General features: G+C 36.8%; 1 protein-coding gene across 1 annotated transcript in view; it reads left to right on the top strand.

The window, feature by feature from the left end:
• myo15ab (myosin XVAb) overlaps window positions 1-25,281 on the top strand; it is a gene marked incomplete at its 5' end in the record, with an annotated part of 46,078 nt that overhangs the window by 18,003 nt on the left and 2,794 nt on the right. The window contains 37 exons of the mRNA XM_081362349.1: window positions 230-314; window positions 1,173-1,254; window positions 2,154-2,284; window positions 2,394-2,489; window positions 2,578-2,813; window positions 3,297-3,475; window positions 6,004-6,076; window positions 6,576-6,770; window positions 6,864-6,979; window positions 8,577-8,665; window positions 9,424-9,523; window positions 10,225-10,296; window positions 10,383-10,447; window positions 13,002-13,346; window positions 14,319-14,403; window positions 14,499-14,664; window positions 14,761-14,854; window positions 15,983-16,088; window positions 16,809-16,924; window positions 17,013-17,072; window positions 17,343-17,418; window positions 17,522-17,637; window positions 17,725-17,843; window positions 17,915-18,056; window positions 18,479-18,590; window positions 19,438-19,512; window positions 19,710-19,915; window positions 21,135-21,253; window positions 21,355-21,427; window positions 22,021-22,093; window positions 22,207-22,280; window positions 22,405-22,487; window positions 22,576-22,706; window positions 22,820-22,914; window positions 23,407-23,484; window positions 23,577-23,673; window positions 24,236-24,396. Of these exons, the coding sequence (XP_081218475.1) occupies window positions 230-314; window positions 1,173-1,254; window positions 2,154-2,284; window positions 2,394-2,489; window positions 2,578-2,813; window positions 3,297-3,475; window positions 6,004-6,076; window positions 6,576-6,770; window positions 6,864-6,979; window positions 8,577-8,665; window positions 9,424-9,523; window positions 10,225-10,296; window positions 10,383-10,447; window positions 13,002-13,346; window positions 14,319-14,403; window positions 14,499-14,664; window positions 14,761-14,854; window positions 15,983-16,088; window positions 16,809-16,924; window positions 17,013-17,072; window positions 17,343-17,418; window positions 17,522-17,637; window positions 17,725-17,843; window positions 17,915-18,056; window positions 18,479-18,590; window positions 19,438-19,512; window positions 19,710-19,915; window positions 21,135-21,253; window positions 21,355-21,427; window positions 22,021-22,093; window positions 22,207-22,280; window positions 22,405-22,487; window positions 22,576-22,706; window positions 22,820-22,914; window positions 23,407-23,484; window positions 23,577-23,673; window positions 24,236-24,396 (4,321 nt within the window). The remainder of the gene's footprint in view (window positions 1-229; window positions 315-1,172; window positions 1,255-2,153; window positions 2,285-2,393; window positions 2,490-2,577; window positions 2,814-3,296; window positions 3,476-6,003; window positions 6,077-6,575; window positions 6,771-6,863; window positions 6,980-8,576; window positions 8,666-9,423; window positions 9,524-10,224; window positions 10,297-10,382; window positions 10,448-13,001; window positions 13,347-14,318; window positions 14,404-14,498; window positions 14,665-14,760; window positions 14,855-15,982; window positions 16,089-16,808; window positions 16,925-17,012; window positions 17,073-17,342; window positions 17,419-17,521; window positions 17,638-17,724; window positions 17,844-17,914; window positions 18,057-18,478; window positions 18,591-19,437; window positions 19,513-19,709; window positions 19,916-21,134; window positions 21,254-21,354; window positions 21,428-22,020; window positions 22,094-22,206; window positions 22,281-22,404; window positions 22,488-22,575; window positions 22,707-22,819; window positions 22,915-23,406; window positions 23,485-23,576; window positions 23,674-24,235; window positions 24,397-25,281) is intronic.

Raw genomic sequence — 25,281 nt, forward strand, 5'->3', positions numbered from 1 at the left:
CATCTTTCACAGATCAGATATCGTTTTTTTTTTTTTTTTAATCACTTTGATTTTGATCCATGATCTTGACCACCTTATGATCTGTTTTTTTTTTTTTTTTTTTTTTTTTTTGGCAAGGAGAGATATTTTTGTAGAAAAAAATCAAAATGTTACAGTAAGATCAATGAAACTGAGTGTTATATGTCATTGAAATGGCTGAAACTTCCCTCACTCTCTTTGTGCCTTTTAGGCGACGGTTTCTGCGAATGCGTATAAACCTGATCAGGCACCGTGCAATGATCCGACTTATTGTCAATCGCAAAAGATACATCAGGGTACGTTACATAATAGGGATGCACCTATAACGATAACCGATAATTAGATCAGATAACCGATATATTGGCCGATAAATCTAAATAAAAAAATGTATTATAATGATTGAGAGCCTGATTATAAAAACAAATGTCTCCCTAGTAAAAGCCATGTCCCAAGCACACAATTGTAATGTTCTCATTATAATTTTTTGTAGCCCATGTGACAGCACATGTTGCACTTGCACTGTATTTTCAGTTTTTGAAGTGATTCCAATCATATTTTAAGCAATTCAAATCAATCATGGTGAACAGTGCACATCTGAAGTGTTTCAGCTGAAGGAAATAATCCATTATTTATCGGCTTTAATATATCGGCCACATTTTCTTATCGGGCCGATAACGATAACATTAAAACTGAACATATATCGGCAGATACCGATATGGTTGCCGATATATCGTGCATCCCTATTTCCTAATAATAAGTTCCAATCATTACTTCACCAATACTAAAGTGTCTAATGCAATTAATATAAGTTCACACTCGAGTTTTCTAATTTTTTATGCTTTACTTTTGCTTATGGTTTTGTTACAGTACAACATCTACTTAGCGAGAAGAGCAGAAGAGGAGAGGAGAAGGATTGAACTGGTAAAAGAACAGTCTGTGCTCATTTTTATTTAAGGATCAATTAGGAACAATTAATGATATGTTATCACCCTAATGATGATTGAGATTGTATCATAAGGCCCATTTGCAGTTCATATTTTAATATATTAAACTTTCAAACTGTTCTTTAGATTTTAGTTTTTGTAAATAGCCAGCCAAACATTTTCCACTTTTCTTAATGAGAGTTTCTATGTTGTGTTTTCTCTTTTCTGTAGGAGCGAACAAGCAGGGAGGTGGTAAATGTGACTCAGCTAGTTATTCCTGCAGAGTTGGGAGGATTGTTACAGGCCACAGCAGGTTATTAACAATTTCCCAGTGTGTCTTCCTTATTATTAATAATGTATGCTGAGGCAAAATCACTATTATTATTATTGTTCAAGCTTTGATCAAAACCTTTATCCCATATTAAACTGTGGCACATAGCTTTTCCCCCACTGTTTATGCTACAGATGTGAATGATACCTCAAATCATGCTGCTGGTTAAGGAGAGATGTGCTATCATTTTCTGAGTGCTCTGACTTATCTGTCCAGCAGATTATACAAATTAATTGAAATTGAGAAAATGGAAAGATGTGCTTTTACTTTTCTGACAGCAGACGATAAAAATGAATTTAAAATTGATCTAGTAAGCAACCACCCAGAACATCCTTACAACTTAGGTATATTTTAGTTAACTAAAACTAAAATAAAAAATAATTAAAACTATATAGACATATTGGTTGCACTTTATTTTACAGTACGTGCACTTTCAATGTACTTACACGCAAGTACTGAGTAGTGTAAGGTAATTACATGGGTTAAGTTAAGGTTTATGGGTAGGTTCAGGTTTAGTACATAGTTAGATTCATTATTACAATAAGTACATAGTATGTTCATTCGAAACAGGACTGTAAAATAAAGTGGTACTGACATATTAAACAAAAAATGAAATCAGAAAATATAACAATGAAAACTAATTCAAAATAATAATAAAAACTATATTAGTATCTCAATTATATTAAATAACACTCAATGCAGTACCAATCAGATTTTGCATTCCTCCCATTATAATCAACAAAGCTGTCTAGTTTGTAATGTTGCAGTTGAAATTAAAAAATTATGCACAGACATGATGCAAAACTAGGCATTAATTTACCTAATAACTTTGAAATAATATTACCGGTAAACCTATGTTTTGCCTTTTGTTTTGTTTTTAGCTGGAAGGGAGCGCCATTCAGACTGCTTGGCTCTGGTTCAGGCTCCTAGAATACAGACGGACCCCCAACTCACTCTTCCCCTGGACATCAACAACTATTTGATGACCAAATATATACGCACGCATTTCAGGGTGAATGTCCTGCCTGCTAACACACACACACTCATAATACTCACAATTCACTCACATTAAGGACATAATGCAGTACATTTTGTCTAGATTTTTTCTTTTTTTTCTATAGGAATTGCAGTTCGGGATGCTAACAGCACCCCTGGAGAACTCACTGACCCGTCTAGAAGATGATCTGAAACAGGATGCTCTAGATGTGTTTATACTGGTAATGTTACCTTTACCATAAATCCAGTCTCATTATCAGTCACCCTTTGTAAGTCTCATATCTGTTTCATGTCTGTTTTGATTGACAGATTTTGAGGTTCATGGGAGATCCAAACCTGAATGGAGCTCAAGAAAACCTGTTTGGAAATTATATCATTCAGAGAGGCCTTTCCACTCCACCAATCAGAGACGAGATCCTAGCGCAGATAGCCAATCAGGTGTGGCGGAATGAAAACAGCAGAAATGCAGAGAGAGGCTGGCTATTGATGGCTGCCTGTTTGAGTTCCTTTGCCCCATCTGAGAAGATGGAGAAATATCTGCTAAAGTGAGCGAATGCACAAATGAACATACAAACACACACAAATCAAAAGTTTGGTTTCACTAAGATTTTTGAAAGAAGTCTCTTATGCTCACCAAAGCTGCGTTTATTTAATAAAAAAAATACAGTAAAACTTTAATATTGTGAAATATTATATTATTACTATTTAAAATAACTTTTCTATTTTAATGAATTTTAAAATATAATCTGAAAGCTGAATTTTTAGCATCATTACTCCAGTCTTCAGTGTCACATGATCCTTCAGAAATCATTCTATTATGCTGATTTTCTGCTTAAGAAACATTACTTATCATTAATCTAATGCAAATGAAAGTATTCATTTCTTTCAAAAAAAAAATCTTACTGAACCCAATTCAAAGCACATCACTGATGCATATTTTGTAGGATAAGTTCTGTTTAGGGACATGGAGCTAGAGCCAATGTGAGATTTAGCAGTTAAATAACTGTCTCTCCCTCTCCCTCTGTCAGATTTGTGTCAGACTATGCTCTGAATGGCTTTAAGGCTCTGTGCCAACACAAACTCATCCAAGCCATGCAGAAATCCCACCTAGTCCCTGAAGCATCTCGAACATACCCTCCATCCCTGCTAGAGTGGACTGCCACCCGCAAGAAAGCACACATGGTTCTCCAGGTGCACTGTTTTGATGGTAAGACCCTATTAGTGTTTTCTTACATGTGTAACAAAGTAAAGAGGATACATGTACACCGTGAACAAAACAGCATCGTTAACTATGAGCAAAGTTTCAGTAGATTTCAGACTAATACTTATTTTTGTCACCTGTTCAGACTCATTTAGGATGGTGCCACATTACTTCAGATTTGCTTTTTAAACCCGAAGAATAATATGGATCAAAAATTCCTCTCTTAAAATTAGAAATAACACTAAAATAACTCAAAAATTTAAACTAAATATGTTTTCCATTGAGTGCATTACATGCTACTGCCTCAAAAAAAGTATTTTAGTATTTCATGCATGACATACATCCTCAATCATTAAATATGGCCAAAATTGTCCCAAAGTCTAAAAGTACTAGAAGTTACTAATACTAAAAGTTACTTGATCAACCGACAATAATATCCAGAGGTGCAAGCTACCTTTTTGTCAAATTTCGCCGTTTTGAATTTAAAAAATAGGCTATAATTACATGATTAAATCGTAACTGAATATGACAAGACAAGAAATATTAATTGAGCTGTTAGACATGGTTCTTGACTATTTCCATACAGTTGGGTTTTAAAACTGCCTAACAGTTCCACACTAAGCCACAATGTTTCTGAACGAGACGTAAGTGGTGCTGTTTTCCCTCTTTTTATATCCCCTCTATTTATTTAAATAGCACTTTATCCAATACATATTGTTTCAAAGCAGCTTCACGGTAATAAACTGATTCATAACAGAATCAATGAAGCACACTTCATCAAATATTAGACAAATTCAAATTCTGCAGCTCTACAGATGACAATAGTGTATTTTTCAGCTGACGTCAGTTCAATGTTGATTCAGTTCAGTTCTGTTTAAAGATCATCAATTATGAAACTAGTTCAATTCAGCAATAAGCAGCTCTGCAGAATACAATAGTTATGTTATTCATGTCAAGTTCAATAACAGTGTCAATGTTGTAAAATTCATCAATTATGAAACAAAGTTGATTCAGCTATAAAGCAGCTCTACAGAAGACAGTAGTGTCATCATCCAGCTCAATTCAGTTCAAGTTTCTGTTCTCGTCCAATAGTGTCAGTGCACTCTCTCTCTCTTTCCTCAATTTCCTGTCCCACTTTCTGCTGTCTCTCTCAAATAATGCTAATGTCAGGTCAGGAGGCAAATCAGGACTGGTGTCATCTGTCTATCCTTTCCTCTAATCTATTTAATCTCTTCTTCTGTCATTCTCTATATCTTTCTTTCAGCCTCTCCTCTTTCATCTAATCTTGCTCACTCTCTCCGTCACTCTGCTTTATTTTACTCCTCCTCTCATCCAGTTACACTGTCTCTCTGTCCTCGCCTGTTTGGGCTGGAGCAGATTAGTAGATATGTGATAGTGTGTGTGTGTGTGTGTGTGTGTGTGTGTGTGTGTGTGTGTGTGTGTGTGTGTGTGTGTGTGTGTGTGTGTGTGTGTGTGTGTGTGTGTGTGTGTGTGTGTGTGTGTGTGTGTGTGTGCTGGTAGAGATAAGATGGCCAGTCAAATTATCTTGACTACTCTTTCCACCCGTCAATTCTCTTACAATTACATAACCATTACAAGCTACAGGTATTAATGACCTCTTATCGGAGATTTTTCTCCTGTGTGTTGATCACAATATCATCTTCTAACAAGTCTACATATTAAGGTCTGGGTAGAATAGATGGTAAGAAAACAGCAGATCTCAGTTCTGCAGGAGTAATAGGCAAAAACAAAGATCAGACTGACTTTGACAAGGGCCAAATTGTTATAGAAAGGCAACTGGGTCAGAGTATGTCTGAAACTGTGAGAATTTACCCAAAGTTCAAGGTGTTGCCCTGGCCTCCAGATTCCCCAGATCTCAATCTAATTGAGCATCTGTTGGATGTGCAACAAGTAGGCGCTGTTTTGGCAGCACATGGAGGAACAACAGCATATTAGGAAGGTGGTTATAAGTCAGGTGTTTTGGCTCATCGTATATATAGTATATATATATATGTATTAGTTCACCGAAAAATTCTCTCATCATGTATAAAAAAATAATAAGTCATGGGAATAAATTCTTAATTTTTTGCTACAATATCTGGCTTTCACATGTCATATGTGGGGCTCCGTGTTAGATGATCTCACAGATATGGATTATTTTTTGAAAAATATTTTTGTTTGTGTCCATCTGAAGAAATAAAGTGGCATGAGTGTATCTCATAGTGTCAGCCCAAATCCGGCCCGCATATGGTATGCGTTGAATCCAAATGTACCAGATGTGGCCCGGATTTGGGCTGACACTATGTTCCCACTGTCTGGGTCTGTATTTTATAGAAATGGAAACTCTATTCTGTTTAGGTTGAGAAGTATGCGGTTACTTTTCTAAGCAATCTAACCTATGATTTTCACCTGGAACACAAAAAGTATTGATTTAGACTGGGAGGAAGCCAGGCTGTATCTAGAGACCATAATAACAGAGGGACTTGGGTTTGGGGCTTTTTTGATTTGAGTTTTATTTGATTATCTCTTTGTAGGTGTCTCTTTCCTGTGTCCTGTCCATTCCTGGACCAATGGAGAGGGCCTTGCAGGAGACGTTCTACAACACAGGTGAATTTTTTCCCCACTGAATTTTACTTGAAAATACAGCATCTTAGGGCTGGATTTCAGATTTTACGAAGATTACAAAGTACGCAGGTTGCTGAAAATCAGAGCCAATCTGCAGATTTTAGGTAGTCGGAGTTGACAGATTTAGCAGAAATCACCTAGTGTATGATGGGCACAGACTCAGATTTTTTTTTTAGCTTCAGACTTTGATTTCATCCAGTATGGGGATTACAAACATGTTTGATATTTTGAGCCGATTTCATAACACACACTGTTTTCATTCGTTACACATCTTCTAGCAACGAGGTACACTTTTCTGCTTGAGTTAGTTGTCTTCAGAATGACTTGAAAAGTCTGTTCAATTGTGATCCTCAGTCGTTTAGTATGATGCCCAGTTATTCTCTGTAACCATTTACAAAGTCAGCAAGTATATAATGCCTAGTGTGTTGTCTAGTGTATTCCAGCCTGTAGTATCAGTAACATGGTATTGTCCATCCTGCAGGGGCGTGTCCAGTGAGAGTCGATGGGGTTGGTCCGTTCTGATGAAGGAGCTGGCGCAGTGGGTGGAGTTAGAGGGTCATGATTACGTTCTCGATCTGGTGTGTGACCTGGAGCTACTGCCAGACTTCCCTAAACAGAAAACATACTTCATCATCTCTACTGAAGACCCCAGCAGGGCACGACCTAACGCGAGCATGTATGTATGCATCCCAAAATATTTCGTTGTTCTCCCATGTTTCAGTTGCATTGCATTGTTGTGACAATGTTTAATACATACGTTGGTATGCAGAAGTCTCTTTGGCAGTGGATTTGAAGAGGATGAGGAGGGGCCGCTCTCGTATGCCAACCGAACGAGCGCCATTGCAACCAACAGCCTACCGATTTCTGAAGGCCACTACAGTCTGGGTAGCCTCCTTTTTCAGTCTTTTAAATGAAGCACGACATACACTTGTTCCTAAGTGAAACGACATAAAGTCGTTGACCCTTCTCAATCTGATTGCCCGGTGATTGTTATTCCACCAATAGGCCTAGTGGTCTGTCTCATGAGTCATGAATATCCAAGCATAACCTCAAGAAACACTAAACTACAGCCCCTGCTTTAATCAGCTGTAGCAGATCTACAAGCCTGCTTGTAAAGTAGAATCAGATACACACAGAATGGCTAGATTACATACAGCTAAACTAACCCTGATGGTGTTCATGTAACCTTTCTGTGTGCATGTCCAGAGGATGAGTAACATTATACAGGTTTAAGAGGTCTTGCAGGGGTGAAATGTTCAGGTCATTGATCATTAATAATGTTTTTGAGGCAGTGGGTTGTTCTACCAGTGTTATTGACTTCACTTGGCATATTTTGAATTTTGGGTTAATGAACACATGAGAACATTGTTTTGATTACCATTTTCTCTGATCCTCTTTAAGAAAAAATCAAAAATCACGGTCATGTGACAATGTATTAATCTGTCTGGCATCAGAAATTTCAAAACACTGCTTTTATAGCTTGGTTTCCATGAATTCTCAGTTTTTTTAAGTAGGTTACAGTATATTTTAAAAGTATAATGAACTACTATGTTTGCAAAAGATTAGATTCTTCATTAAATTATTTCTTTAATACACTTCTGTTCAAAATGTTGGGGTCAGTAATATGTTTTTGAATGTCTTTGAAATCTCGTTTGCTCACCAAGGCTGCATTTATTTAAAATGACAGCTTTCTATCTTTATATATTTTCAGCATCATTACTCTAGTCTTCAGTGTCACATTATCCGTCAGAAATCATTCTAATATGCTGATTTTCTGCTCAAGAAACATTTCTTAGTATTATCTATGTTGAAAACAGTTGTGTTTTTGGGGAAACCTTTTTGGATTTTTTGATGAATAGAAAGTTCAAAAGACACATTTTTTTTTAAATATAGGAATCTTTTGTAGCATTAAATGTTTTTACTGTGACTTTTGATCAATTTAATGTGTTCTTGCTGAAAAAAAGCATTAATTTTCTTTAAAAAAACAAACAATCGGTAACTCTTTAGTTTAGGGTACAATTCTCACTATTAACTTGTTGCTTATTAATATGCATACTACCAGGATATTGGCTGTTTATTAGTTCTTATAAAGGACACATTAATGCCTTATTCTGCATGACCATATTCTACATCCCTTATTTCTACCCAATACCTAAACTTAACTACCTTACTAACTATTAATGAGCAGTAAGTAGGAGTTTATTTGAGGCAAAAGTCGTAGTTAATAGTTAGTTAATGGTGAGAATTGGACCGTAAGCTAAAGTGTAACAAAACAATCCTACTGACCCCAAACTTTTAAACGATAGTGTATCTTGGGATGTATCTTGCTCCTTATACTTAAAAAAATGGCTATGTAATCTTACTGCAAACCAAGATGAAGATACTGTTTTTTGTATTATTAAACATAAATTCCTGTTACCACTTCCACTTTATCCTTATTTTTTTTCACTCTCTCTCTCCTGTCTCTTTCTGTCTTTATCAGACTCAGAACCATCCTATGATGCCACTCATCGCGGGATGGACCGGTATTTGGACAGCCTCTTTGACCCAGTTCTGTCTGATGGAACTGGGGTACGGTGACACCTGATTACCTCACACACACAAATGTCAATTAACTCCTAATGTGTGTTTCAGAGAGAGCAAGAGAATGAAAGATTGCTTTACAGGGTTACTGTAGGTATGTGTTGGTTTGTGTGTGTGTTTGGCTGTGCTTCCTATGATCGTTTTACACAGAGCACTATGAAAAAAGTAAGCAAATGAGTGTGTAATTTTTTAATGAGGCTTATCCCACATGCAGAGAGAGACTGAGACCAAGAGTCATGCACTAAACTTTATAGAAACAGATTAATGCAGTTAAATAAGTGTGAAAGCATGGTCTGACTCTCTGTGTGGCAGAAGCCCTACATTTGATTTATTATTTAATATCTTGTTTCACTCAGAAATACATTATGAATATGAAATACACTTCTTTCATGGAATGCAAATAGAGCTTTTATTATAGTGTTAAACCATTTTTTCACTATTTCAACCCAAATATATGATACTAACACAAAGAGTCCTATTCACCCAGTGTGGATTTTTTTAACCTTTAAAAATGATGCTGTTGGAAAATGAAATCGTCTGATCTTTTTACTCCAGAATGGTGTTAATGCATATTAACCGGACTCATTTTAAATAATTTTTTAACTTCGTTTCACTTAGAAAGATTTTATGAATGTAAAACATTCTATGGAACGCTAAGGTTTTTTTTTTTTTTTTTTTTTTTTTTTGCTGTAGTACTCTGAAGTATGCGGTCTTAGTAACTAACTGGATTATTCTTTTATATGTAGGACCTTGATGCTTCAGTTTTGTCTGGTAGGATGAAGGGTGGAGGAGGTGTAGGTGGCGATGAAGCACAGTCCCATGCTAGAGTCACTCTTCAGCCTGGAGGTAAACACACATTCACTTTCACACATTCTCTGCTGAGAAGTCTGGCTTAAAAAAGCAGGAATTTCTTTGCTGGTCCAGGCTGGTTTATGCTGGTTTTGGTGCTGGACTGCCGGCAAAACTTATCCAATTTTTTCTGCATACATACAGTACACTGTGTGTAGTACAGTTATATATAGACTTTTTCAAAGGGTATTCATCGGTTTAATCTCAACTTCCTTATCTTTTTTTTTTTTTTCACAAAATTTTACTCGCCCAGCTCTTTAAAGATGCCAAACTTTTTTTCTGCGTATGCACACTCAGTATACTTGCGTAGGGCAACACATACTATATAGTATATCTTATCTGGTTGATTGCTTGTATCTTCTATATTAGAACTATATCATCACCCAGCTTTAACCTAATAAATGTGGCTATAAGGCATAAAGATTATTAAGATATGATAAACATTCTGCTTTGAAACAATCTGTATTGTGAAAAGCTCTATACAAATAAATTTGACTTAATTTTACTGCTGCTTGACCAGATTCGTTAGTCAAGTCAAGAAGCCTGGCAGAGACACCAGCTCACCAGAATCCCAACCTGAGGACCAGCTATGCCGATCTTTTAAGCTGGACTCAATTATGAATGCCCACATACTACACATAATTAAATGATGTGATGGGCTGTGTGTGTGATATTTTTCTGTTATGTGTATTTTGCAGCAGTGAGAGTTCTGCCACCCATACCAGGCACTTCAGTCATGCCCAGAATGCCAGCGGTGTCCCCAGTGCCAGGTATTTCTAATTAAAATGCCATCAGCTTTACAGGGCTTGGAGTGATCGACGAGTATTCAGTATTGTCTTTTAATTCTTCCCCTCAGAGCAACAGCAAACTGTCCTGGCCCAACAGCAACAGACCATCATCAACCAGCAAGCCGTCATTATGGTAGTTTTTAATAAATCAATAATTCTCCCAAAAATGAAAATTCTCATTTACTCATCCTCATGCTCAAGTGATGTTTTTTGTTTTGTTTTGTTTTTTGAAGAATTATTTCAGGATGAGTGAATTTAAATTTTTGTGTAAACAATAATTTTATTTAAACAAAGTCCAATAGAAGAGAGCGCATCTAAAGGAGAAGTATCCAGTCAAGGTGCTCTATGGTCCAGGTATTTTAGTAGTCCATCAAAGATAACTTTAGGATGACCATGGCACTCTTTAGAATTAAAAAGCCTTTATTATCAGATGGCTACATACAAAAAACTAAAAACTCTCCAACGTGTTTCGGCCCATGCTTTCCTTAGGGAGAGCAACACAACTACCTCAACCACAGGTGCAAGCAGTTTCAATCATTGAGACGTCTGATTCGTTAATGGTTGTCATGTGATCACCATCTCTTTGCAGCATTAAACATGTTTTTAGTTTTTAGAAGTTTTTGGATTTTTTGTATTTAGCTATCTGATAATAAAGGCTTTCTAATTCTAAGGAGTTCCATGGTCATCCTAAGGTTTTCTTCAATAATATTATTTAAAAAAAAAAATTGTCAGGGGCTATTTGCACTAAAGTGCAAATAGCGAGAGATTCTATTTACACAAAGTCAAAATAGCAGTATTTTGGGTGGAGTTAATGTAAATAGCCCGGGCCAGGCTATTTACACTTAGTGTAAATAGACACTCCCTTTTTTTTAGTTTTTAGTTTAGTTCAGAGTAATTATTGTTAACTAAAACTAAATCCATACAAAAATGTGTTAATTTAAATGACTTTTTATTATTATTATTATTATTATTATACAAATGACAAAAACAAACACAACAAAATTACTAAAAATTTAAAAGAAAAATTATTTATTAACAAAAAAATGATTAATATTAACAAAACTAAAATTTTAAATAAAAAGTAATCTAAACCAGTGTTCATTTAGTATGATTGATAGGTTTTATTTTGTTTGTCTTTATTTATTATTCATTTTACTTTTTGAATGTTTGGTTACAGATTTTCTGTTACATTTTGACATATTTTGACATGTCAAATAAAAAAAAGGTTTTACATGTAAAATGATATGCCTTTTCAATCAGACTGCAATTAATACATGACTTTATACAACATATTTAAAAAAAAGACTTAAAGGGTTACTTCAGGATTTAGCATTAAGCTTTGTATTAGTAGAAAACCTGTAGTATTTTCGAATTACCATGCTTTCCCCCCTCATATCCCCCTGAGAGGAGAGATTTATGTATTTTTTGTCTGGAAAAAATCCTCCGATGACGCAAAAATCGTCATTTTGCGTCATCGGAGGATTTTCTGTCCAGAGGCTAAAGACTACAGCCAGTAGATGGCGTTGTTCCGCATGTTTTCAACCCGCCCATAGAGGGAGGGATCTCACTCACAGAATGTACACAGTGTCAGCCGTCTTTCTTTGGAAGCTAAGCTAGCAGGCTCTTGTTCTGTGGAGAAAGCTGAATAATAGGAGAAAGCTGAGTAAGTAGGGGTTACCATCTTCCTTTTCCCGGACTTGTCCGGCGGGCGAGACTGTTAAAAATGTCCGGGATTCGGCTTTTGCGTTCTGCTGTCGCCATTCATTGTTTACATGCACACCTCTCGTTTCAATCTAACTGAATTAATTCCGATCGGTGAATCTGACTGTAGTGTTTACATGAACACTAAACAAGTGATCGGTTGATGTGCGTTTTAACATTGCTAAGAAAATTCCCGCTCCTCCGTGAGAGATGCGAGACCCGGCGCGTCTCAGTAATGAAGCCACCGGCCTCGCGCTGTTCTCCCGCGGCCGTCAGCCTCGTCCTGCTCGCCACAGTAAACATGATGAATGGTGACTGTAGAACGCAAAAGCCGGATCCCGGACATTTTGGGTCTCTAAATCCCTGGCAAACTCATCACTTACTTAGGCTAGCCTTGTTGTTTTCAACTGTGCTCTCTAACCGGTAGGCGTGGCCTCCTAAGGCAGCGAAGCAAGTGCATTCTGGGAGTTGTTGTCTTTCATCCACATAAGCCAAAAATACATTTTCTGGCTTTTCTCAGTCTAGAAAGCTCCAAATTCAAAAATTTCTCCACATTTCTTCTACTTAAATGACCTATTTTAAATACACATTCATCTTCCCAGAGGTGAAGTATCCCTTTAAGGCCCGTTCACACCAAGGACGATAACTATAACAATAGCGAAAAAGATATAGTTCTAAAAATCGTTCTAAATATAAAAGAATATCCACATCACAACTAAAAATAACGGCACAGGGGAAAAAAAAAATTCTAGCTGATGAACAATGAAAACAATGACAGCCAATCAGAATCCATCCTACTTTAAAGATCTCAAGCATTTAAAGCGGCAAACGACAAAACTGCAGCGCATGCTTATAATAATCAGAATTATATCGTCCACTGGTGTGGACGCTAATATAGTTATCGTTATAGTTATTGTTCTTGGTGTGAACTGGTTTTCAAGTGTTTTAAGTCACCTTGTGTCTCTCGACTGTCCCTACATCTTCAGGCTCAGCATATGACCATGCAGGCGATGGCTATGGTGACCACTCCAGTGTCCAGTCCACCAATGTCTCCCCTCACCAGCCCCCCAACCAGTCCTCCTCCTACCCCTTACAGCACTCTGCCACCCAGCCCGTACGCCGACATCCCTCCCAGCCCCTACGCAAACATCCCCCTCAGCCCCTACGCCCCATTTCCCCTGTCCGCGTACACAAGCCCTCCAGTGACCCCCCAACCGGCCGTCGCCTCCACCTCCATCTACGCCACCCCCAGCACCTTAAAGGGGCAACGTGAGCCCATGAAGAAGAACAGCCCCCCAACGCCACAGCCGCAGAACACCAAGACTACACAGGTGCCCAAGTGTTGATATCATCTAGTTTATACTGTAAACCTGACATTGTGTCCTAGGAATATTGTTGGCTCTTTTGACCAATTGCTCATGAAGTTCCTCATTTGCTGTGGATAAACCAATACATGTAATGTAATACCCTACCATTTAAATTAAACCACAGAAATTTTATTCTGCATGGAAGGTATTAAATTGATCAAAAGTGACAGCAAATAAATTTGTGAAAATTGTGATATTACAAAAGATTGCAGGAAATAAATGCTGTTCTGTGGAACTTTCAATTCATGAAACAATTCAGAAAAACTTGCATCACGGTTTCCTCAAAAATAATAAGAAGCACAACTGTTTTCAACATTAATAATAAGAAGAAGGAATGTTTCTTGAGCAGCCAATCAGCATTTTAGAATGTTTTCTGAAGGATCATGTGTTCAATTCACAATGTGCACAATTCAGCTTTGCATCACAGGAATAATTTACATTTTAAAATATATTAAAATACAAAACAGTTATTTTAAATTGTAATAATATTTCACAGTATTACTCTTTTTACTGCATTTGTTATCAATTATATGCAGATTTGGTGAGAATCAGAGAGTTCTTTCAAAAACATTTTTAAAAATCCTACCAACCGCAAACTTTTGAACTGTATACAAGCGTGATATTTTGATAATTTTATATTAGTTAAAGACTATATTGAATACATTTTAAAAACTGGTTCATGAAAGTTAATATAATATGGTTGACAGTGGTGCTTTTTTTTATTTTTATGTTCATGTCTTTTATTGATTATTGTCATTAATACTGTATCTTTTTCATATTATGCTGCAACTTAATTGCTTCTAATTGCACTTTGATTGATTGTAATTAACTTTTAGTCACTTATATTTATCTAATCTGTGTATCTGTTTAACTGCTGAGTATATTTTATTATAAGAACTGTTGGTGATTTGTTATCTTTGGCTAAATGATTTTCAGGCTGCATCATCTAATGGGACATTAGGGAAGAAACAAGCCCCCGCTGCACCAATTAAACTTGACAGCAGGCCTGCTAAAAAACATGGTGTGATTGCATTTAATATAATAATGCCCAACAATTGAAATAAATCCATTTTCTGTAACTTCTATATTTTCCAACTTTTTCTTTCTGTCACTTAGCTCCTGTTGCGGTCACGGGTCCCATGCGTTCTGCTCCGGCTCCTGCCACAGAGGTGGTGAAATATTCTGTCTCCAACTCTGAGCACATTGTTCCCAGCCACAACATTAAAGACATCATTAAACAGTATCAAACTCCGGACCCAGAACCTGTGCCTCAGAGACAGAGGTGGGTTACCTGTGCATTTGCTCCTATATATCATGCAATCAGATTATTTTATTATTATTATTCTTAACCGAAAGGATGGCATGCGTTTGTTGACAGGCGAGATGGGAAAGGTTTTGTTAAGAAGTTGAACCCACATGATGAGGCAATGCATATCCTAAAAACACAGATGGACAATCCACCTCCTCCCGAGGTGTGTATGTTTTCCTATTTGTGTCTACCTCTCTCACTTCCGTACTATCCATTTAAAGCGTGTCTGAGCTATTAAAGATTGCAAGCTAATAACTAATCATTTAAAGAAAATCAAGTTTTTAATGTTTTTTATATGTCTATGTGGTGTTTTTAATATGCTTTAGGGATAAAGGGATAGTTCACCCAAAAATAAAAATTCTGTGATTAATTACTCACCCTCATGTTGGGTTCCAAACCTATAAGACTTTCGTTCATCTTTAGAACACAAATGAAAATCTTTTCAATGAAATCTGAGCAATTTCTGTCCCTCCATTGACAGCTACGCAAATACCACTTTGACGCTTCAAAAAGTTCATAAAGAGATGCAACTAAATCCATATGATGTCAGTAGCTATGGTTGCCTGCAGCCATATCACCCTGAAGCTAAGCAGGGTTGAGCCTGGTTAGTACCTGGATGGGAGACCTCCTGAGAAAACTATTGCTGCTGGAAGAGGTGTTAGTGAGGCCAGTAGGGGGCGCTCACCCTGTGGTCTGTGTGGGTCCTAACGCCCCAGTATAGTGACTGGGACACAATGCTGTCAAAGAGCACCGTCCTTCAGATGAGACGTAAAACCGAGGTCCTGACTCTCTGTGGTCATCAAAAATCCCATGGCACTTCACGTGAAGAGTATGGGTGTAACCCCGGTGTCCTGGCCACATTCCACCCATTGGCCCTTGCCAATCATGGCCTCCTAATAATCCCCATCCACTGAATATGCTCTATCACTCTCTCTCCTCTCCACCTGTAGCTGGTGTGTGGTGAGCGCACTGGCGCCGCTGTACTGTGGCTGCCGTCACATCATCTAAGTGGATGCTGCACACTGGTGGTGGTTGAGGAGAGATCCCCTGATATGATTGTAAAGCGTTTTTATTTGGGTATACTGTAGTACATATGAAACGCGCTATATAAATGCCTCATTCATTCATTCATTCCTATGAATTGAGTGTTTTTAAAAAATTTGATCGCTTTATATGGTGAACAGATTGAATTTGCTTTTCTTTCTTTATACTCATTCCTGGTCGTAGTGTGCACAAAATGTTTGTCTTCGCAAAATATAACATCTTGTGCTGTGTGTAACTGTTTGTGTAGAGAAAGCCTCTCGCTTCAGCCGCTGTGTCCAGAGATAGAGGCCTCAAACCAACTAAAAGCAGCAAGAAGAAAGCACCAGAACCACCACTGACTTTACCACCACCAGGTGAACAACACAAACACACACACACATCGCTTACAACAGATATTATGGTATTATCACAGTTTAATCTCTTTTTGAGCACTACCTTGATGGCATTACCATGGTTTTCTCTAAATACTATAGCAAATAAATATGGTAATGATATAGTACCAATGGTACGGTAACGAAGTATTGTAGTATAACCATCTTTTTGTAAGGGATACACACTATTGTTAAGAAGGTTTTTTAGTTAATACTTTTATTCAGCAAGGATTGATCAAAAGTGACAGACATTTTTAATGTTACAGAAGATTTCTATTTCAAATAAATGCTGTTCTTTTGAACTTTCTATTCATACAAGAAACTTGAAAAAATGTATCATGGTTTTCACAAAAATATTAAACGGCAAAAATGTTTATAGGTCTATATATCAGCATATTAGAATGATTTCTGAAGGATCATTAAGGAGTAATTATGCTGAAAATTCAGCCATCACAGAAATAAGTTACATTTTAAAATATATGAGTATAGAAACAGTTATTTTAAAGTGTACTAATATTTCACAGTGTTACCTTTTTCACTGTATTTTTGATCAAATAAATGAGCAGACTTCAAAAACATTAGAAAAAACATCTTACCGACCCCAAATTTTGGATAGCAGTATACATACTGTATATAATGCATACTGTATGTCCTCAACCATCTCTATTTCTCCATCTGTCATACACACACACACACACACAGTGTCCCGAGATCTTCCAGTGGAATCTGAGAGCATCCAAACACAGCTGCAGAGGAGCAGCACAGAAGAGCATTACACCTACACAAACGTCCCCTGGAAAATCTGCCTCAGGAAGGAGGTGTGTGTGTGTGTATTTTGTAAATGTCGTAGATCACCTTGAACACAGAACAGTTTCAGCACTAATGCTGCTGTACACATTATTGTAGGTCTTCTACCCCAAAGACAGCTGGAACCATCCGCTAGTGCTGAACCTCATATTCAAACAGGTGAGGCGGACTCAACTCATTGCCTTCATAATATCATTTGCTTTGATGAATAGAAAGTTTGAAATACATTTTTTGTAACAGTGTTAAAGTCTTTACTGACTCTTTTGATAAATTTAATGCACACGCAGAAAAATAAAAACATACTGATGCCAAAATTTTTTATTAAAATATTGAATTTTTTTTGCAAATACATTGCTTTACTCTCTTCATTTTCTCTCTTCATTCCATATTTTTGTTGTTTATTTCTCACCTTTAAATGATGTTTTTCAGATTGTCAATGACACATTTACAGAGGCCTGTGTGCGCATTACTAAAGAGGAGAGACAGAAGATGAAATCCTTGTTTGGTGAGGAAGGAATTAATTTATAGTTAAATTTATTTTCTGTTTAGTTTAATGTTTTTGATGACTACACTGATCTGTTACTATGATATGTGTGTTTATTTCATAGCTCAATATGGCATCGAGCCGAACACAGATGTTCCGGATGAGACTGTGAAGAAAGCTGTGGTTGCTGCTGCCAGGGAATCATGGGAGATTTATTTTTCTCGCCTTTTTCCTGCCTCTGTGAGTTCCTTTTGCTGGCAGACTTTTAGTATGAATTCAGTTTATGTCTGATGTGTCACCAGTGTGTGTGTGTGTGTGTGTGTGTAGGGCAGTGTGGGAACTGGAGTGCAGGTGTTGGCAGTGTCTCACTCTGGGATCAAACTTCTAAAGACAGTGAAAAGCAGCTCTGCAGCTCCAGACTACTTCAGAGTGCTCCGTCCGTACAGGTGCGTCATCCATCCAGCCATTTAACCGTCTGTCAAAGATCGAGTACCACAACTCTCGCTCTCTCCCACAGCTACACAGACATCCTGTTTGTGACCATCCCGTCTCAGAACATGCTGGAGTTTAATCTGATGAATGAGAAACTGATTCTGTTTTCAGCCAAAGCTCCTCAGATCAAACAGATGATTGATCTCTTCATCTCTCATCTTAAGAAGGTACGGAGGAGGCTTTGATATCTCTTCTGGTCATTTCTTAAAGTTATCATGAAATTGCGATATTCTCTTTTCTTCCCGACTGGGATGGAAATGTGAGTGAAATGGCTTCTCGAACAAGAAAAAATGTAGGGCGGGACTTGATTGATGTGAGTGACAGGTTGTCCCGCCCTCGTGCCACTTAACACGTCATCAGAGAAGAGAAGAGATGTCGCTGCGAGAGGGAGTTATTTTGATTAAAGATTACAAGGGCGCATTCATTTAAAAAAAGATAAATCATTTATAATAAATACTAAATAATAATAATAAATGAATAATAAAATTCAATTTTGATTTCATGGTGACTTTAAGGTGCTGTTACACTGCCAAAGACGGCTCTGATTTTGTGTTAACGTGCAATGCTGTACTTCTGACTTCCTCCGCAGGACTCTGAGTACGTTGTAGCAGAGAGAAACTTCATTACGGAGGACAGAGCTCTTTTAAACTTCCATAAAGGAGATATCATTCGTCTGCAGGCCATGGATGGATTAGAGGAGGGTGAGAAATGCAGTCATTAAAATCACATTAAAATCTATAGGTCTTTCCCACAAGCTGTGATGTCACGCAGTTTTTAGCAGGGTAAAATATTTGGCACCCGAATATAATATATTGCTGATCTCATCCCATTGAGTTAAAGTACACTACCATTCAAACGTTTTTTTTTTTTTATGAAATTAAAATTTTTATTCATGCTTTAAATTGATCAAAGGTGGCAGTAAATATATGTATAATATATCACAGTTTCTACAAAAATATTAAGCAGCACAACTGTTTTTAAAGAAATGTTTGTTGAGCAGCAAATCAGCATATTAGAATAATTTCAGAAGGATCATGTGACACTGAAGGCTGGAGTAATGATGCTGAAAATTCAGCTTTGCATCACAGGATTAAATTACAATTTGAAATATATTCAAATAGATTTTATAGAAATAGAAAATAGAGTTATTTAAAATTTTACAGAAACAATTTTACAGTTTTTACTGTATTTTTGATCAAATAAATGCAGCCTTGGTAAGTACAAAATTGTACAACCCCACATTTTTGAACGGATGACAATAACACAAAAGTACAGTGATTTGTTTAGTTTTGAGTCCATAAAGATTAGGAAATTACTCTACAGGAAGAGATTCTCGAATGAGCTCAATATATTTGCATTCCATCAAGGAGGATCAGCAGTTAACCTTGGGACAGGCTTGTCCTTGATACTCCAGGAGATCCATGAGGTGGGGTGGGGGGGGGGGGGTCCCGTACAGTGCATGACTATACTTAAACTGCTGTGCATGCATTTTAGAGAAAGAATTGTGACATTTTCATGGTACAGTATGCATGTGCATTTGTGTTTCAGGTCAGAGTTACGGCTGTGTGGTGAAGAAAAAAGTCATTTACCTCGAGGAGCTAAAGAGAGGCACACCAGATTTTGGTCCGACATTTAACATATGACCTTTTTTAGATATATTTTGTTTATAGGATGCTTTAAATTGTGTAACAACTAGAAATTAGATATATTTTGTCACATGATGAAAACAGATATCTATTAATGCCATCATCTATTAAGATGTTAAAAAAAGTGGAATTCAGAAATAATAAGCTGTCATAAGGTTATGTTTGTTTTTTCAGGCTGGAAGTATGGTGCAGTGCAGGGTCGGAGTGGAGCGTTCCCCATGGAGTGTGTGATTCCTGTAGCTGCTCCTGATTTCCTGAGTCTCCCGGCAGATAGAAGAGATGAGCCGAGGGATAGACAGGGTCGAGTGGCAGCATCAGGAGCTATCGCTCTCGCCGTGGCCTCCACTGCAGCTGCACATGAACTAGACCCCTCACTTGAGGTATAGAAACACAATTTCATTCATGCAGCATATAAAAATGCTGATGCCGATATCACTATGACAAGCTGTTTGATGGCTGATATAATGCCAATATATTTGGGTCAGATTTATAAACAGCTTGCTCCAGCACAAACCCTCTTTTGGTATTAAAAAAAACTACTGTCAGGATTTACTACAGACACGCAGTGGAAAAGAATAGCACTGAAAAGCAATGGACAGGGTTATTTTTGCGGCTGACCTTATTACGTATGCATTTGTAGGAGTTTCACTTTCAGATGCAAAATTTATGGGAGGAGAATATTTAAATGAATCATGCAAGGTGATTTACTAAGGTTTGCACTCATCAATTTACTGGTATTTGTGGCATTATTTACCGCCCAAAAAAGCACGTCTTAAACCAGACGCTAATTTGCGCTGCTATGGGTAGATTGTGTTGGTCATTATGGAAATAATCCCGCTGTGTCTGTGTGCTTTAATTTGAGTATTGTTTGTAGATTTGGAATTGCACTTTTTTTTCACAATAGTTTGCCCTGTTTAGCAAATCTGGCTCTATATGTCATAACATTTAAAGCTACACTGCGTAATATTTTAAATTGAATTTTAGCAAAAAACACTTTGTTCTTTCAAAATTGTACATTCTCATTAATGTGTAATTACTTCTACCAACTAATCAAGTATTCTCGTAAGTGTATAATCTGCAATTTAGAATACATACGAGCGAGACGCTCGAATGGTGGCAGCCATGTTGCGCATCCATCTTGAAAATACATTAGACAAAGAGGGACATACCTGGAAATTCAAGCTTCGCCTTTCGCGTTTTTACACTCGGTGGCACCGTGACGAATGCGAGGGGGAGATTACTCGCGACTGCCGGCAGATTTGAAATAATACGGCCACCGTAGGAGTTAAAACGCCCTCGGAATGGGAGGGGCTAGAAAGTAATATTCAGTTGGTAGTCATATACAATTTCACCGCTAGATGGGAGAAAATCCTACACAGTGTAGCTTTAATGTTAGCAAATGATGCGACAATGAAAGTGCACTATTAAAACATTTTATGCAGTATTCAATTTTTTCTTGATCTTTGAAAATAAAAAATGTGAATTTCCTATTTACTACAAGGCTGTTAGTAGATATTGGAGTTTAAGTTGAACAAAATGTGTCTGACGGAATATTACTAATATTACATACTCGTTTTTATGTCTGTTTGTGATTGCTAGTCTGATGGTTTAGGGGATTTTGGTGACTCTGAAATTGAGGGCAACATTATTTCGGACAGCCAGTACAACATGGTGGAGTTTGCTAAGAAATATTTCAGAACGTCTAATGGAAACAAGAGGTAAAAGTGATGCTACTGCTATTATAATACAAAACAATAATGATATTTATTATCCAACACAGGACTGAGTCCAGATGTTGTACTTTTCTTTATGTTACTAGTGATTCGTTCAGGGATAAGTCCAAAAAAGGTAAAGGAAACAAAGACCCCGCAGAGATGGTGAAATTCAGCAAGGTACTGCGTCCACTATATGCATACGTACATAAACATATAAATACATGTCCACTACAATACATATACACTACAATTCAAAAGTTTGGGGTCAATATTAGCAAGGATGCATTAAATTGATCAAAAGTGATGGTAAAGATTTACATTTATAATGTTACAAAAGATTTCTGTTTAAAAGAAATGCTGAAAAAAAGCTTGTGACATTTTTTGATTAAAGAATCTTGAAAAAGAGTGTATTATGGTTTCCTCAAAAATATTAAGCACCAAAACTGTTTTCAACATTAATAATTATAAGAAATGTTTCTTAAGCACCAAATCAACGTATTAGAATGATTTCTGAAGGATCATGTGACACTGAAGACTGGAGTAATGATGCTGAAAATTCAGCTTTACTATTACAGGAATAAATTGTTTATTAAAACAGAAATTAATTATTTTAAATTGTAATAATATGTCACAATATTACTGTTTTACTATATTTTTGATCAAATAAATGGCTTGGTGAGCGTAAGAGACTTATGTATATACAGTATGTACACCACAAACACACACACACACACACACATATAAAACTGATGATCTCTTGTTTCCTCCAGAACCCTATCACAGAGTCCCTCATAGACTTCACTGACCCCAACATGAACCGAGTTGCTTCTGAAATTTTCCTAGGTGAGATGAAACATAAATCACAGCCACTCAGTCGGTTTTATTTTTGTTTATTATTCTTTTGGAATGCTTCATATCTCAAGATTTATATCTGTCTGGGTTTGGTTTGTATGTAGCCATAATGAAGTTCATGGGAGATCATCCACTCAGGGGCCAATCAGAGCAGTTTGTGGTTTGCACCTTCCTTAAGGTAAAGCACAACCTCTCGTCCATAGGACCAGCTGTACTGTTACCCATAGGGCTCATAGACCCCAGTTGTGTTTGATATATGTTTTAGTTTTAGCTTTGACTAAAATGCACAATTGTTTTTGTAGTTAACGGGTGAATATGGACTGATGAAGGATGAGGCTTACTGTCAAGTCCTCAGACAGATTACAGCCAATACCAGCTCTAAACCGTGAGATGGTTTTTGTGTATTGGCTTGTTTGTTATGAATCTGTGTTCAGCTGGTCTGTATGTTAGTGTTGTGTTGTGTTGTGTTTCAGTGACAGCTGTCAGAAGGGCTGGCGCTTGCTTTACGTTCTGACTGCTTTTTACCGCTGCTCTGAAGTGCTCAAACCATTCTTACTCAAGTTCCTCAGAGACGTCTGCAGAAGTCCTGAAGTGCTTTTTCATGGTAATTATACATCACACATATACAGTACACATTTAACTTATGTTAGTCTCTAAATTAAAATAATATTTTTATGACGCATGATGATCTAACATTATTTAATGTGTGATCTCCAGGAATTGCTAAAGCTTGTGAGCAGAATCTGAGAAAGACCTTTCAGTTTGGTGGCAGGAGTGTTTACCCCAGTAGTATGGAGCTCAAAGCCATAATGGTCAATAACACATAATTCATACTTTTATTCAAGGATGCATTAAATTGATCAAAAGTGGTAGTAAAGACTTTTACATTGATACAAAAAAGTATGTTCATATCAAAGAATCCTGACAAAAACCGTTTCCACAAAAAAATATTAAGCATCACAACTGTTTTCAACATTGATAATAATAAGAAATGTTTCTTGAGCAGCAAATCATCATATTAGAATGATTTCTGAAGGATCATGTGACACTGAAGACTGGAGTAATGATGCTGAAAATTAAGCTTTGCATCTCACGAATGAATTACATTTTGAAATATATTCAAATTGAAAACAGTTATTTTAAATTGTAATACTATTTCTTCTTTTTTACTGTTTTTACTGTATTTTTGATCAAATAAATGCAGTCTGGGTGAGCAAAAGAGATTGCTTGTAAAAAACATCTGTTGATCAGTAGAGTATGTAATATGAATTACAATGTAATTATGTTCATGAATGTGTTTTCAGGCTGGTCGAAGCTCGAAGCGGCAACTGTTTCTATTTCCCGGCGGAATTGAGAGACATTTGAAGATCAAAACCTGCTCCGTATGTCTCTTGTCTTTTTTGACAGTTCATACTATTTATTGCATGTGATGATATTTGTAAGTTATCTAGATGTTGATCTGTTGTGTGTGCAGGTAGCACTGGATATCATAGAGGAGTTGTGCTATGAGATGGCGTTACAAAGGCTGGAGGCAATGGATGAGTACACAGTTTTCATAGTCACCAACAGAGGTACAGATTGCTGTCCTTACACCTCTATAAGGCTATGTTCAGAGTGGAATATTAGCGAACTGAACACTGAATATTGCTCTCTATATACTGTGCATTGCATTGTCCAACCCGTGGTTTAGTGGTTAGACCACATGCTCTGTTTTGCACTTGTATTGATTCATAAAAATTGGTATGTAATGCAATATACACAGCATACAAAAGAAAAACTTTAAAAAACAAGTATTCTTTATTATGTTATTACCTCATCTTGCATTTTTAATTCAGTAATTTATCAGACTAAATAATAATGAGTCAAAAAGGGCATATTAAAAAATTACAGCTGCTTTACCTCTGGTTTATTAGTCACACTGGAAATGAAAGGTCAAGTCAAGAGCATTGCATTGTGGGATATGCTATTCTACACAGCATGCTATGCTTGTTTATTTTAACGAATGTAGGAAAAGTACATTATTCAAGTATTCTATGCATGAAATTGTATATTCTGTAGCTGTGCACAATATAACTATGCATTCTTCTGCTTGCACTACCAGATTTATTCACTCATATATTTTATGTCACACAGGTCAGAATGTGCGGCCCCTCAATAAGCGAGAGTATATATTAGACATTGCAACAGAAGCGGAGCAAATTGATACCAACTACAGCTTCTGGTTCAGACGAGTCATCTGGGCCCATCCGCTCAAGTTTGACAACGAGCTCTGTGTCACCATGCACTATAACCAGGCACGACATGTCTGTCTTATCATATGCCATTACTCACACGCGTCCTAACCAGCTGCAATGCACTGAAACATCAAACCAGCAATCCTGTCTCTTCCATGTTCATACTGACAGTATTTGGATTTCAGTGAGGACAGAAAAAACACTGATGCTAGAAACCTCCAGGCATTGCATCTGGCCAGGACACTGTGTTAAGAAAATGTACATTAAGGTGCATTCATGCCATGTCGGAATTACCGTTGTTATAAGATTCCGACTTGTAAAAAGCGTTCACGTCCTCATAGAACTTGTAATTACAACTCGGAAGCTCCGACTTTTACCACCTGACCGCAACACATGATAGTGTTTCCATTGAAAGGACATCACATGTTGTCATCTCGTAATTACTGTAATTATGACATGGCGTGAACGCAGAATGACATATACACTACCGTTCAAAAGTCTGGGGTCTGTAAGAATTTTTTTTATATATATATATATATATATATATATATACTTTTATTCAGCAAGAATGCATTCAATTGATCAAAAGTGACAGTTTCAAATAAATCCTGAAAAAATAAATATTTCCACGAATATATTAGGCAGCACAACTGTTTTCTTCATTGATAATAATCAGAAATGTTTCCTGAGCAGCAAATCATCATATTAGAATGATTTCTGAAGGATCATGTGACATTGAAGACTGGAGTAAATTACAATTTAACATATATTCATATTATTCATAATAGAAAACAGTTATTTTAATTTATAATACTGTTTCACAATATCACTATTTTTACTGTATTTCTATCAAATAAATGCCGCCTCGGTGAGCATAAGAAACTTTCAAACTTAAAAAAATGAATAATAATTCTTACCAACCCCAAACATTGACCGGTAGTGTAA

The sequence above is a fragment of the Scardinius erythrophthalmus genome (genome assembly GCF_964197995.2).
Source record: "Scardinius erythrophthalmus genome assembly, chromosome: 3".
In the NCBI taxonomy this organism is placed as follows: domain Eukaryota; kingdom Metazoa; phylum Chordata; class Actinopteri; order Cypriniformes; family Leuciscidae; genus Scardinius; species Scardinius erythrophthalmus.